The sequence below is a fragment of the Pantherophis guttatus genome, chromosome 9 (assembly GCF_059756535.1).
Source record: "Pantherophis guttatus breed Tessera chromosome 9, ASM5975653v1, whole genome shotgun sequence".
Lineage (NCBI taxonomy): Eukaryota > Metazoa > Chordata > Lepidosauria > Squamata > Colubridae > Pantherophis > Pantherophis guttatus.
In genome coordinates, this window is record NC_142071.1 from 2231808 (window position 1) to 2246696 (window position 14889).

Here is a 14889-nt window from a genome sequence, read left to right on the forward strand (position 1 = left end):
CTCCTCCCTCCTTTTCCTCCTCCTCCTCCTCTTCCTCCTCCTCCCTCCTTCTCCTTCTCCTCCTCCTCTTCCTCCTCTTCCTCCTCCCTCCTTTTCCTCCTCCTCTTCCTCCTCCTCCCTCCTCCTCCTCCTTCTCCTCCTTCCTCCTCCTCCTTCTTCTCCTCCTTCTCCTTCTCCTCCTCCTCTTCCTCCTTCTCCTCTTCCTCCTCCCTCCTCTTCCTCCTCCTCTTCCTCCTCCTCCCTCCTCCTCCTTCTCCTCCTCCTCTTCCTTCTCCTCTTCCTCCTCCTCTTCCAACTTCCAAGTATTTGTAAATCCCTTTCACTGGATTCTGAACGCTCCAATCAACACTGGTATTATAGCTGACCTTTCCCCCCACCCCAAAGAATGTCAACTCCAGTTTGCAAATCCCAAATCTTTTGTCCTTTTCCCCTCATTTGTTTTCGTCAGTCCGCCTATCTCCTGATACGGCTATACCTCTGATCCCCCCCTGTTTTCCCCCCCCTCTTTTCAGCAACAATTAACGTCTGGTGGTTATGTTCGGGCGCCTTTCAGTCGCTTGTTCTTACTCTTCTTACGTGCAACTCAAGTTGTCATCACCGGCGTCAGGCACCCAAACTTCTTAAAGCAGGGTTGGCCACTGTGGAAGAACCTCGTCTAAACCTCAATTTCGGGGGGATGAATCCCTCCCCTTCTACGTGCAACCCCCCCTCTTAAACTGAAAACCCCTGGCAGAGTTTGCAGTTGGTTTGAGACTGCAAAAAACATGAAAAATGGTTTTTCATGGTTTGAAGACGTGAAAAAAACAAACAAACCGATCAGGAGAGCGCTGGTAAAGAAGGTTTAACATTGTTCAAAACACAATGAAATGCTCCTTCACAGCCTTAGAAAGAGGTGGGATGGAGAGGGGGGTTGATATCTATCTATGTATCTCTCTCTCTCTCTCTCTCCCTCTCTCTCTCTCTCTCTATTTATCTCTTATCTGTCGCTATCTATCTCTATCTATTTCTCTCTCCATCTCTCTCTCTCTCATCTATCTATCTCTATCGCTATCTACCGCTATCTCTCTCTCTCTCTCCATCTATCTATCTATCTCTATCTCTATCTATCTATCTATCTATCTATCTATCTATCTCTCTCTCTCTCTCTCTCTCTCTATCTATGTAAAAAGTTAAAATCTCGGGTGTTTTCCTGCGTCATTATAAGTTTGTTAGTTAAAATGTTTAAAATCCTGGCTAAGATCACAGCTCAGAATCCTCTAAATCCCCAAACAAAAAAGAAGACAGCTATCTATCTATCTCTCTCTCTCTCTCTCTCTCTCTCTCTCTCTCTCTCTCTCTCTCTCTCTCTATCTCTCTCTATTGCTCTCTATCATCTCTCTCTCTCTCCCTCCCTCTCTCTCTCTGTCTCTGTATCTATCTATCTATCTATCTATCTATCTATCTATCTATCTATCTATCTATCTAATCATCTGTGTCCAGTGGTGGGATTCAAGTAATTTAACAACCGGTTCTCTTCTCTAATGATTTCCTCCAACAACCAGCTCGCCAAACTGCTCAGAAAGTTAACAACCGGTTCTCCCGAAGTGGTGCGAACCGGCTGAATCCCACCACTGGATAAGGGACGAGAATAAAAATTCCACCATGGCTTGCTTTTGGAAAACAGGCCCCCCAACTCTCTTTGTCATGTTGCCTCCCTGCCCTGCTTTTGGCAGCGTTCGGGGTGGTGGTGGCGGCAGTTGTGGGTCACTCAAAGAGTTTTCATTTAGGAATATTCCCCTGGCTGCAAGCATGGGCTTGATTGATTTCTGCCGTGTGTAAATATATAACCCAAAGCCGCAGGAACGCGGAAGGGGTGTCCACACCCAGGCCCGAGAATTCAAATAACGTTTACATTGGAAGAGTGACTGCTTTGGGAAAAAGGCACAGTCGATTGACCTCGTCTTCTAATGAATTGGTTAAATATAAATCTTGTGTTTTGCAACCTCGGCCACTTGAAGGTGTACGGACTTCAACTCCCAGAATTCCCTAGCTGGCATGGATATGCACTGAGGTAAATCGGTAATTTCCTGACAGTGAGACCAGCAATCAACCCATGGAACAGAAGTTGCCTTCGGAAGTTGTGGGAGCCTCATCACTGGAGGCTTTCAAGAAGAGACTGGACTGCCTATCTATCTATCTATCTATCTATCTATCTATCTATCTATCTATCTATCTATCTATCATCCATCAATTTATCATCTATCCATCCATCCATCCATCTATATCTATCTATCTATCTATCTATCTATCTATCTATCTATCATCTATCTATCTATCTATCTATCTATCTATCTATCTATCATCCATCAATTTATCATCTATCCATCCATCCATCCATCCATCCATCCATCCATCCATCCATCCATCTATATCTATCTATCTATCTATCTATCTATCTATCTATCTATCTATCTTCTATCTATCATCCATCAATTTATCATCTATCCATCCATCCATCTCTATCTATCTATCTATCTATCTATCTATCTATCTATCTATCTATCTATCTATCTATCTATCATCCATCAATTTATCATCTATCATCTATCTATCCATCTATCTATCTATCTATCTATCTATCTATCTATCTATCTATCTATCATCTATCTACATTATCTATCTATCTATCTATCTATCTATCTATCTATCTATCTATCATCTATCTACATTATCTATCTATCTATCTATCTATCTATCTATCTATCTATCTATCTATCTATCTATCTATCTATCATCTCCCTCTCCCATTTATCCCTCCCTCCCTCCAATTCTGTGACCACCCATCTCAGCCATTGATTCTGCGTAGTTTACAGTTCTAACAAATACTGTCAGCCTTGCAAGATGCTGTTAGTACAAGCTTACAAAGAACTTGGGTAAAACAGAGCTAGTACTTATGGTTTTGTTTCTTGTCTGGACTACATGGCACTGCTAACAGAGGGGGAGACCTGGTGCCGATGGTGGGGTTCAGCCAGCATGACTGTAGGACAGGAGGAGGTTAAATCTATGGAAGTTCAGAAGGAAGTCCAATTCCAAGGGCGCGTGCAACTTTTTCTTGCACTGGACTTAAGGCACCCCGGCTGCCCCTTTCCTTAGCATCTCTTCGTTAATATAACCACCTTTCGTTGATTAATTTTGAAAGCCCGTTGCAGGAAACAGAATTGTTTGCAGAGGGAAAAGGCTTTGCAAGATGGGCGAATTGCAATATTTTTTGCAATGCAGAAACAATAAATCTGGAATTTTCTTACTAATTGTTTCCGTTGGCAGGAGAGATCTGAATACCCTGAGTCAGATGGAGTTGTCTTCCTACTCCACTTAAGGCTTTGACATCCTCTCCCCCTCCCACCCTCCATATTCCTTCACCGGGGGAGGCCTGAAAAAGAACTCCGGAGTGGGTCTGGGGGCTTCTTTCTGACTTCTCCGCGTTCAGGTGTTCCCCTTAGGATGAGACAACCTGCATGCAGGTTGGTAAGCTTACAAACCAATCCTGCTGTGCAACCTGCCCTTTTGAACACCTCCTAATCCCCGATCCTTCAAAGGAGCTGCTGGTAGAGAGAGGAATTTCTCTGCTGCCATGACTCACTTGTTCCTCAGTTTCCCTGATGTGCAATCCGGAGAAAAGATGGGCAAGCAAGGCTAATGAGCTGCTTGGCCCACAGTGAATTCTGCAGCCGAGATGAGAAGGACCAGCTGTCACGCCCCTCCCTGCTCTCCCCAACCTTTAATGTTGCCACCCCCACCCCTCGCTCCAGTTCCTAGTGACCCATGCAGGATTAGAGGTTGACAACCTGCCAAGATGAAAGTCTCTTCTGCCCCACTACTAATCTGCCCCCCAATGTTGGTTACTCCGCCGTGCTTTGAAAGTGGTAGTGGGTGTCCTTTGTGAACCGAAGATGGGCTGGAGGAAGGAGGAACAAAAGTTGCAAGAAATGTGGGGGGCAGAGGGAGGGAAATGGTGGGGTGTGGAGCCCATTTGGCTATGCAGGTTTCCTCCTCCCTTTCTGATTTTAACATCTTTTATCCGGGGCATGGCATGTTAGTGGAAGAGTCTTTATTGGCATCTAGACTCTTCAGCCAGCAGCCTACATGCTGATGGTTGTAGAACAGGAGCCTCCAACCTTGGCAACTCTTAAGAGCAGCGGACTTCAACTCTGCCTCCAGTTTTGGTCACCACAATATATATATGTGTGTGTGTGTGTGTGTGTGTGTGTGTGTGTGTGTGTAGGTCTTTGGTTATTCGGGTTTTCTCCCGCGTAAAATTGGAAGTGTCTTGGCGACGTTTCGACAAAGTCTCATTCGTCATCTTCAGGCTGGTGTTTTCGGCTTCGTGCTTCTAGGAGCAATGTGAGATCGCAGCCGTTTCTTCCTTTTAACTGCTAGTGGGGGTGTGAACTGATTGGGTGAGAGCTTGGCTGTGTTCTAATTGGGTGGAGGTGTGTTCTGATTGGTTGGGGGTTTGGCTGTGCTCTGATTGGCTGGGGTGTGTTCTGTTTAGGTGGGGGCTTGGTTGTGCTTGCTCGTGTTAGTCTGAGTTGCAGGGGGATTTGAGCTGGTGAGCTGCATTGCTGTTGTTTGGCTTCGCGTTCGTGGTCGTACCACATCTTCATGGTGGGTGTCAGTTTGCTTCATGTATGGATTGGAGGGATTTAAAACCCGAATAACCAAAGACCTACATACAAATACCCGCGAAAACCTCAGAAAACACACACACACACACACACACACACACACACACACACACACACACATATAAAGATGTTGAGACTTTGGAAAGAGTGCAGAAAAGAGCAACAAAGATGATTAGTGGGCTGGAGGCTAAAACATATGAAGAATAGTTGCAGGAATTGGGTATGTCTAGTGAAAAGAAGGAAGGAACGCAGTGGCTCAGGGGCTAAGATGCTGACCTTGTCGATTGAAAGGTCGGCAGTTCAGCGGTTCGAATCCCTAGTGCCGTGTATTTTATTATCTATCTTTTTATTTTATATTTTATTTTAATTTTATATTTTATATTTTATATTTTATTTATTTTATTTTAATTATTTTATTTATTTATTATTTTATTTACCGGTATTTTATTATTTTATTTGAAAGGAACGCGGTGGCTCAGTGGCTAAGATGCTGAGCTTGTCGATTGAAAGATTTCAACTCCCAGAATCCCCCAACCAGCATGGAGCTGAAGTCCGCAAGTCTTTAAAAGTTCCCTAGTTTGGAGACCTCTGTGAGTAGGACTTACAGCTCATTAGTTTTCCTTCTAATTTCTCAACCCCAAATATACTCTGTGGACTTCATCTCCCAGAATTCTCCTTCCTGTGGCTGGGGGATTCTGGGAGCCCACAAGCTTCCAATTAATGCAGCTGAGCAACAACTGTTTTAAGCCGAAAGTGAGTCATCTCGTTTCCCTTTTCTTGTGTGTTGTTTTTTTCTTTTCTTTTCTTTCTTTTTTTTTTTCTAGTCAACCTGCGTGATTAAGAGTTCTTGGAAATTCAAAAGCTTGCAACCGTTTCGTACGCTTCCGCTTGTATTCGCTCTGTGGATTAGGTAGTTTATTTTTCTCGTAGCCACAGGGTGACTCATTCTTGTTTACAAAAATAGTCTCTTTATCCTTCTTCAGCAGTTCATACCTGGTCTTCTCTAGTGGTGAAATTCAAATTTTTTTTACTACCGGTTCTGTGGGCGTGGCTTGGTGGGCGTGGTGTGGCTTGGTGGGCGTGGCTCGGTGGGCGTAGCGGGGAAGGATACTGCAAAATCTCCATTCCCTCCCCACTCCTGGGGGAAGGATACTGCAAAATCTCCATTCCCTCCCCACTCCGGGGGGGGGGAAGGATATTGCAAAATCTCCATTCCCACCCTACTCCAGGGGAAGGATACTGCAAAATCCCCATTCCCTCCCCACTCAAGGGGGAAGGATATTGCAAAATCCCCATTCCCACTCCACTCCTGGGGGAAGGATATTGCAAAATCTCCATTCCCTCCCCACTCCTGGGGGGGGAAGGATATTGCAAAATCTCCATTCCCTCCCCACTCTTGGGTGGGAAGGATATTGCAAAATCCCCATTCCCTTCCCACTCCTGGGGGAAGAATACTGCAAAATCCACATTCCCTCCCCACTCCTGGGAGAAGGATATTGCAAAATCCCCATTCCCACTCCACTCCTGGGATTTTGCGCCTTAGCGTGTTAGTGAGACAATCTGCCCTGATTTATTTAACAGATCATGGTTAAATAAAACAGGGTCATCCGTGATGCTGAAACTGCCAGTGTGCGTGGGGACTCAAGCGCTCTTTGGCTCTCGCGTCGTGAGGTTATTTATAAAAACGCTGCATTTATAAAAATCATGCTAATATTCCGCAGATGGTTCCCTCCCCCTGAATATCCATTAAGTATTTTGAGGTTCGGTAGTTGATGAGTGGCGACAATCTGGTTTCGCTAAAAAGGCGGTTTGGTTATGAGATAAGCGACAGGTCGAAACTGAGTGTTGATCGTTGGCACGTGGTCAGATCGGGCCAGGTTTAAGGACTTGACAGTTGACAACGGGGACTTTCAGATGGGACAGCTGGCAAGAGTATAAGAGCAGGAGGAGATGCCCTGGTCTTCTGAACCAGATGTCTCAACCTTGGCAACTTTAAGACGTGTGGACTTCAACTCCCATGGCTGGCTGGGGAATTCTGGGAGTTCAAGTCCACGCATCTTAAAAGCTGGCTGACGGGGGTATTTTGGGAGTAGATGTCTACACAACGTAGTTGCCAAGTTTGTTTAAATATCTTAGATGCTGAGGATCTCCCTGTCCCTCCCTCCTTCCTCCTCTCTCCCTCCCTTTTTTCTCTTTCTCTTTTTCTCCTCTTTCTTTCTCTCTCTTTCTTCTTTCTCCTTCCTTCCTTCTTTTTCTTTCTTTTCTTTCTTTCTTTCTCCTTTCTTTCTTTTCTTCTTCTTTCTTTCTTTCTTCTTCCTTCTTCCTTCTTCCTTCTTCCTTCCTTCCTTCTTTCTCTCTCTCTTTTCCTTTCTTCTTTCTCCTTCCTTCCTTCTTTTTCTTTCTCCTTTCTTTCTCCTTTCTTTCTTTCTCCTTCCTTCCTTCTTTTTCTTTCTCCTTTCTTTCTTTCCCTCTCTCTCTCCTTCCTTCCTTCCTTCTCTCTCTCTCTTCTTTCTCCTTCCTTCCTTCTTTTTCTTTCTCCTTTCTTTCTCCTTTCTCTCTCTCTCTCTCTCTCTCTTTCTTTCTCTCTCTTTTCTTCCTCCCTCCCTCCCTCCCATTAAAAATCCAAATATTCAGCCTTTGAAACGGCTTGAAATTTTCAAACCTTTATCAGCAACCCACGCACACAGAGACACACAAAATAGATGGAGCTTTCATTGGACCACTGGGGGCCCCCATATGGACTTCGTTGGCCACACCCTGCCGTTGCCCCCCAATTGGGACCATCTCTGTGTCAGGTTACGATGTATCAAACGAGGGAGTAGAGATGGACCCAGCCAAAGTACAATCAGTTCTACAATGGCAACCGCCTTGCACAGCAAGGGGGAACTCAGTACAATGGCATTCAGCTCCCAGGAATGTCCCCCCTCCCATCCCATCTCCTAGGGGATAATATCTTCAGGGAAAATAAGTAGGTGAAGAGTCAAGCGTCCTCTTCTCTTCCTTATGTCAGCACTGGAGTGAATATAGCTTGGAGTGCTGACAATCTGGTTCCCTGAATGGAGATCAGTCTCTGCTTCTCCTGCCCCCAGGCCCCTCTCCTTTGCACCCTGATCTCCAAACCTCCCCACCTGCTCCTTCTAGGTGCGTGCGGTGTAGGTGAGAGCACATTTCAGGGCAAGAGCCTGATGCGCTGCCTGCGGGGCCTCCAGAATGTGGAGGAGAGGCAGTGGGTTGAGCCGTGTCTAGGAGGGAAGGATGTGGGGTGAATTTCTCACCATTCAGGAAACCGCTCAGAAAGTGAAAGTGGAAGCCCACAGGCTTGCCCGCCTTCCGGGATGCGCCACTGCTTGGGCGGATGCCCTTCTCCAAACGACACCAACGAACAATCTGCAGGCAAGCAGTGTGATTTCTGCAGCTGGGCTGGCAATGTTTCAGCCAGAGCTGCAATTTGAATCTTGGATGCAGGTCTGGCTGGAATGGAATGGAATGGAATGGAATGGAATGGAATGGAATGGAATGGAATGGAATAGAATAGAATAGAATAGAATAGAATAGAATAGAATAGAATAGAATAGAATAGAATAATATGGAGTGGAGTGGAGTGGAGTGGAGTGGAGTGGAGTGGAGTGGAGTGGAGTGGAGTGGAGTAGAGTAGAGTAGAGTAGAGTAGAGTAGAGTAGAGTAGAGTAGAGTAGAGTAGAATAGAATAGAATAGAATAGAATAGAATAGAATAGAATAGAATAGAATAGAATAGAATAGAATATTGGAATGAAGAGTAGAGTAGTGTAGAATAGAATAGAATAGAATGGAATAGAATAGAATAGAATATTGGAATGAAAAGTAGAGTAGTGTAGAATAGAATAGAATAGAATGGAATAGAATAGAATAGAATATTGGAATGAAAAGTAGAGTAGAGTAGAGTAGAGTAGAATAGAATAGAATAGAATAGAATAGAATAGAATAGAATAGAATAGAATAGAATATTGGAATGTAGAGTAGAGTAGAGTAGAGTAGAGTAGAATAGAATAGAATAGAATAGAATTCTTTATTGGCCAAGTGTGATTGGACACACAAGGAATTTGTCTTTGGTGCATATGCTCTCAGTGTACATAAAAAGAAAAGATACATTTGTCTAGAATCATAAGGTGCAACACTTAATGATAGTAATAGGGTACAAATAAGCAATCAAATCATACTAGGATATAATCAATATAAATCATAATGATATTGCAACAAGTTACAGTCATGCACTCATAAGTGGGAGGAGATGGGTGATGGGAATGATAAGAAGATTAATAGTAATAGTAATGCAGGTTTAGTAAATAGTTTGACAGTGTTGAGGGAATTATTTGTTTAGTGATGGCGTTTGGGGGAAAACTGTCCTTGTGTCTAGCTGTTCTGGTGTGCAGTGCTCTATAGCGTCGTTTTGAGGGTAGGAGTTGAAGCAGTTGATGTCCAGGATGCGAGGGGTCTGTAGATATTTTCACAGCCCTCTTTTTGACTCGTGCAGTGTACAGGTCCTCCATGGAAGGCAGGTTGGTAGCCATGGTTTTTCCTGCAGTCCTAATGATCCTCTGAAGTCCGTGTCTGTCTTGTTGGGTTGCAGAACCAAACCAGACAGTTATGGAGGTGCAGACGACAGACTCAATAATTCCTCTGTAGAACTGGATCAACAGCTCCTTGGACAGTTTGAGCTTTCTGAGTTGGCGCAGAAATAACATTCTTTGTTGGAAAGTCCCAACAAAATAAGCGGTGTGACACTTCCGTCTGGTCTACTGGGATGTCATAATGGGCAGCCGCAAGAGCGGATTTGTGCAGTGTTGCACGGTTTGGAACAATGAAACCGGTGGAACAGCTTGCCACCAGAAGCGGCGGGTGCTGCGTCGATGGAGGTTTTCAAGAAGAGGCTGGATGAGGGCAGAAGATGGTCATCTTTCTGGACTTCAGTTGGGGGGGGGGAAGAGGAAAAGGACTTTGGGTTCCCATGACTTTGCAAAGAAGGGCACCTGTAGGGTAAGATCGGATCACGAAATTGCGCTGGCCATCTTGCAGATTTTGACACACACACACACACACACGTGAAAGTCCTAGTTTGCAGAAGTTTGGATGAGGAAGAAAACGTCATTGTCTGATGCTTCCTCCTTGTGATTCAGAAAACGATGGGTGAATGGGTGTATGGGTGAGGAAGGACCTCAGTAGTTGCGCAGCTAGCAAATGACTTGAGCCTTTTGTCTCTCTCTCTCTCTACTCCAGAGAGGACTGGCTCTCTTCACTTCACTTGATATCTGGTCCTGTTCAAGAGGGGACCTCAAAGTGGAATCTTGGGGCAAGCAGGAACACTTCTACAAGTGGTGGCCTTTTCCTCCCATGGATCAGAAAATGGCCCAAGTAGGGGGTTGATCACTGATTGCAAATCTGGGCTGGAGACCAAAGGTGATGACTCCCTTTTGCTACGTCGTTGAGGCTCAATGGACTTCTTGTCTCCATGCAGCACCCAGTCTTAAAGGCAAACGGAAAAAGAAGAGCGTTCCCATGGCGGAGAGTGAATCCCAGGAGATTCCAGTTCTGTGCCCAGAGGAAGAACATCAGGACAACCTGGAGAAGCTGGAAGAAGCGGTGAGTATGGAGACCAGGGCTATGATAATTTTTAAGTGTAGTAAACCAAATGGAAAGTCAGAGAAATGTAACTTCCTTGACTGAGTTCACCTGTGAGATTGAGACCTAAGGTGTGGTTTACTTCATCCAGTGGTAGTGTGTTGTATGAATTTAGCCATTGTGGCTGAGTTAGCTTACTGTGGTTTAAACAAACCATGATTCAGTGTGGCATGAACCGTTGCAGCGTGGTTATTTAAGGTAGTGTGTCTCAACTTCAGCATCTTTAAGACGTGTAGACTTTAACTCCCAGAAATCCCTAGCATGCTGGTTAGGGAATTCTGGGAGTTGAAGTCCATGCATGTAGGCAAGGGAATACTGGGAGATGAAGTCCACACATCTCAAACTTGTTAAGGTTCAGAAATGCTGAATTAAGGGATTGTCTTCTCTGGTGTTCTTCTGCCTATCCAACCAAAGTTGAAAGCATCAACCATCTCCATTGCTATTGGATTGTCACTTGATGGGCCCTTGGAAGTGGATGTTCCCAATAGTGGCATCCATATTTTGAAACGCCTTCCCAGTGGGAATTTGATGGATCCCTTCTGCGATTCAGCAAAGCTTTAGAGGCCCATCTGGCAAAGTATGAAGACGCTCTGTGATTTGAAAGAGGGATTATTAGTTTTTATGTCTTTGTCTTTATGCTTATAAATATTGCTAGAGATATTTTTATGCTTACGAAAAGCCTTTGGGGATAGGAGGCCCAGAAGCAACGAGAATAAATAAATCAAAATGTTGTAGTTCATCCTTCCCTCTTAACACTGTTTTTAAAATAAGGTTCCCAAGATGATCTAACCCTTTGTAGGAAAGCAGTGTCCGTCTTCCGCAAAAGGATTAGGGCAAGGTTATCCGACTTCAGCGAATTTCAGACTTGTGGACTTCAACTCCCAGAATTCTGAAGCCAGCAAGTCTTAAAAGTTGCAAAGGTTGGACATGTCTGGATTAGGGCAAAAGACACTTGAGGACTTAGTGATCCTGGTTTGTTTTGAAATGGGTCAGCAGCACTGCGGACCAAGTGGCTAGTTACAGTTCACAGTTGGTTCATTTGCGTAGAAGTGTTTGCAAAAAACCACATTGTTCTTGTCTTTTTGAGTTTAGCTAGAAGAATATGAGATCATCAAGTGTTGGTAATTCCTAGTCGCGTTTGCAAATTTGTGACACCGCCAATTTTTTCTTTACGATTTAGAAATTACTGAATTGATGGTGGGTTGTTTTTTTGTTTTGTTTTTTGTTTGTTTGTTTTGAACCACACAGAAAATTTAACTGAGAAATGCAGGGGGAAAAAAACCCTGTTGACTTTCAAATAAGAGCAATATTCAGAAAGAAATTGAAAACGCAAGGGCCTTGCATATTGCGTGTTGTGCATTGAAACTTGAAATGAGTTTTCCGTTGCCAAGAAATCATTCTTTTTCCCAAGAAACAAGGTTGTTTTTTTTTTGTACTGAGGAAACACTTCATTTCCTTTCTTTACCATGTTGGTCTCTGAACAAATCTACAGTAAACGAACTGGCTGTCGGAAATGGATGAGCTCATTTCATTCACTTCAATTCAGCGGGTGCAGATTTCCAACGAAATGAAATTTCAAGAGAAGAGGAACTATTTGCAGTTAGAGTTAATAATCTCAAATCATCCTCGGAGGCATCTCAGTACAGGGGCTCCCAAAAAAAACCAACAACAACACACCTACATTTTTGTATGTACCTTTTTGGTTTTGTGTTTATTGAAAAATTAATTTAAAATTTTTTTAAAAAAACAACTGTGTTGCTAACTTTACTAACTGCAGGAAGTCAACTTCACAATGGGGGCAAACGAGATAGTAAAATGGGTAAACTCACTTAACAACGGTCTTGCTCAAAGATCGGGCGTTTGGAAATTCATTTATTTGGAGATAACAACGAAGCTTGACAGGTTTTCTTCTTTTTTAAAATTTTTTTTTACAAAATTTGATTTATATGCCGCCCTTCTCCGGAGACTCTGGGCGGCTTACAATGCATTAAGCAGTAGCCTTCATACTTTTGTATATTTATACAAAGTCAGCTTATTGCCCCCACAAACTGGGTCCTCAATTTACCTACCTTAGAAAGGATGGAAGGCTGAGTCAACCTTGAGCCTGGTGAGATTCGAACTTACAGTAATTGCAGACAGCTTGATGTTAATAACAGTGCTTTAGTCTGCTGAGCCACCAGGTCTTGCTTAGCCATGGACATTTTGGGCTCCGTTGTGGTCACAAGTAGAGGATTACCTGCAGATATGTGTGGCAGATTGTTTTTATTGTCAAATGTATATTTATTCAGAATAGAACAGAATTCTTTATTGGCCAAGTGTGATTGGACACATAAGGAATTAGTCTTCCGGTGCATAAGCTCTCTGTGATAAATCATGATCATAAGCTTGAGCTTATCCGGTGCATAAGCTCGAGCGATCAAATCATGATCATAATCGTAAAATGCCATCATCACAAAATGCATCATAAAATAAAACAGCCCCGTGATATTGCCCAAAATGGTTGACGATTCTTTTAAAAATAAACCCAATAAATAGTTGCCTAGTCTTGCACAATACGTTGTGCCGTAACCTGTGGTTTTACAAGCCACAGTGACAATGTTCCTGTAATATGTCCCAGCTGCATTTCTCATTTGCACTCATTGAACTAAAGTGTCCTCATGTCTTTGGACAAAGTGGCATCGGGCGGATCCTTCATAGCAACAAACCCCAAAGGAAGGAAGGTTAGTTTGACAGATGAGGCTAAGACCTACAATGAACGGTTGCAGGAACTGGGCATGGCTAGTCTAGGGAAGAGAAGGACCAGGGGAGACAGGAGAGCATCTTCCAATATTTGAGGGGCTGCCACAGAGAGGAGGAAGGGGGTCAAGCTATTTTCCAAGGCACCTGAAGGCCAGACAAGGAACAATGGATGGAAACTGAACAAGGAGAGATTCAACCTGGAAATAAGGAGACATTTTCTGACAGTGAGAACAATCAACCCATGGAACAGAAGTTGCCTTCAGTAGTTGTGGGAGCTTCATCCCTGGAAGCTTTCAAGAAGAGATTGGACTGCCATCGGTCAGAAACGGTGTAGGGTCTCCTGCTTGGACTAGATGACCTACAAGGTCCCTTCCAACTCTGTTAATCTGACTAAACCTCACCATTGAGCAGAAAAGAAATCAGGGTCCAAATTTAGGATTCTGTTACAGTTTGTCTCTAACACACCACGACCGGTTCTTAGAAACTGGTGTGATAAATCTGGAGAACGGCAATAGCGGTGCAGAGAGTCACAAGCAGTGTGATACAGAAATATTTTGCCTTTCGTGTAGAAATACAGGTAGCCCCCGAGTTAGAACCACAACCGAGCCCATCCCTTCCGTTGTTAAGCGAGACATCTGTTAAGCGAGTAGTGCCCCGTTTGTACCGAATCCGGGTGAGCCACATGGAGAGGAAAAAGTCTGTCCTTGAAAGCGTCATTTCGGTTTCACTGCTTCGGAGAAGTCCGCCTTTAAAAAGAGAAGCAGTCCCATAAATAGACTCACAGCTAAAATAACCCTCTTGTGAACGGGGAGAAAAATAGAGCCGAGCCGAACATGGGTGAGAACGTTGAAGCAGCTGACTTCCCTCCCTCCTTCCTTCCCTCCCCTTCCCCAAAAATAGCAGCAAGTTTTCTAACTCCCGGAAAATTTAGAACAAACCAAATGCAAAGTGGTTTTTGTTTTTTTTGTTTTGGTTGTTGTTGGGTTTTTTTTTTTAGCCCAGAGAGCAAGGGAGGGCGTGTGAGAGCGAGAATCGGTGTCGATGCGTTTTCCTGGAAAACAGCCTCTTTGTGTTCTCACACATCTCAGCGGCCTGACCAAGTTGGCCGGCTGCCTTGAGCAGATGACGCTCTGGGTTGAACGAAGGAGCTGGTCGGGTTTTGGAGCTCTTAAATCGCCTCTGACCACAGGACAGCTTTTATCTCTCTCTCCCTCCCTCCCTCTCTCTCTCTCTCTCTCCCCCCCTCTCTCTATCATCTATCTATCTATCTATCTATCTATCTATCTATCTATCTATCTATCTATCTATCTATATCTATCTCTATCTCTATCATCTATCTCTATCTATCTATCTATCTATCTATCTATCTCTATCTATCTCTATCTATCTATCTAGAGATAATCATCTATCTATCTTGCTCTATCTCTATCTCTATCTCTATCTCTATCTCTATCTCTATCTATCTATCTATCTATCTATCTATCTATCTATATCTATCTATCTATCTATCTAGAGATAATCATCTATCTATCTATCTCTATCTCTATCTCTATCTCTATCTCTATCTCTATCTCTATCTATCTATCTCTATCTATCTATCTATCTCTATCTATCTATCTCTATCTAGAGATAATCATCTATCTATCTATCTATCTCTATCTATTTCTATCATCTATTTCTATCTTATCATCTATCACTATCATCTCTCTCTCTCTCTCTCCCTCCCTCTCTCTCTCTCTCTCTCTCTCTATATATATATATATATATAACTACCTACCTATCTATCTCTATCATCTCTCTCTCTCTCTCTCTCTCTCTCTCTCTCTCTCT

General features: G+C 43.6%; 1 protein-coding gene across 1 annotated transcript in view; it reads left to right on the forward strand.

Annotated features, from left to right (window-relative positions):
• The window catches only part of ARID5A (AT-rich interaction domain 5A), a 45408-nt gene that overhangs the window by 13790 nt on the left and 16729 nt on the right, over positions 1–14889 (forward strand). Inside the window, exon 2 of the mRNA XM_060683299.2 lies at positions 10157–10281. Within this exon, the coding sequence (XP_060539282.2) occupies positions 10157–10281 (125 nt within the window). The remainder of the gene's footprint in view (positions 1–10156; positions 10282–14889) is intronic.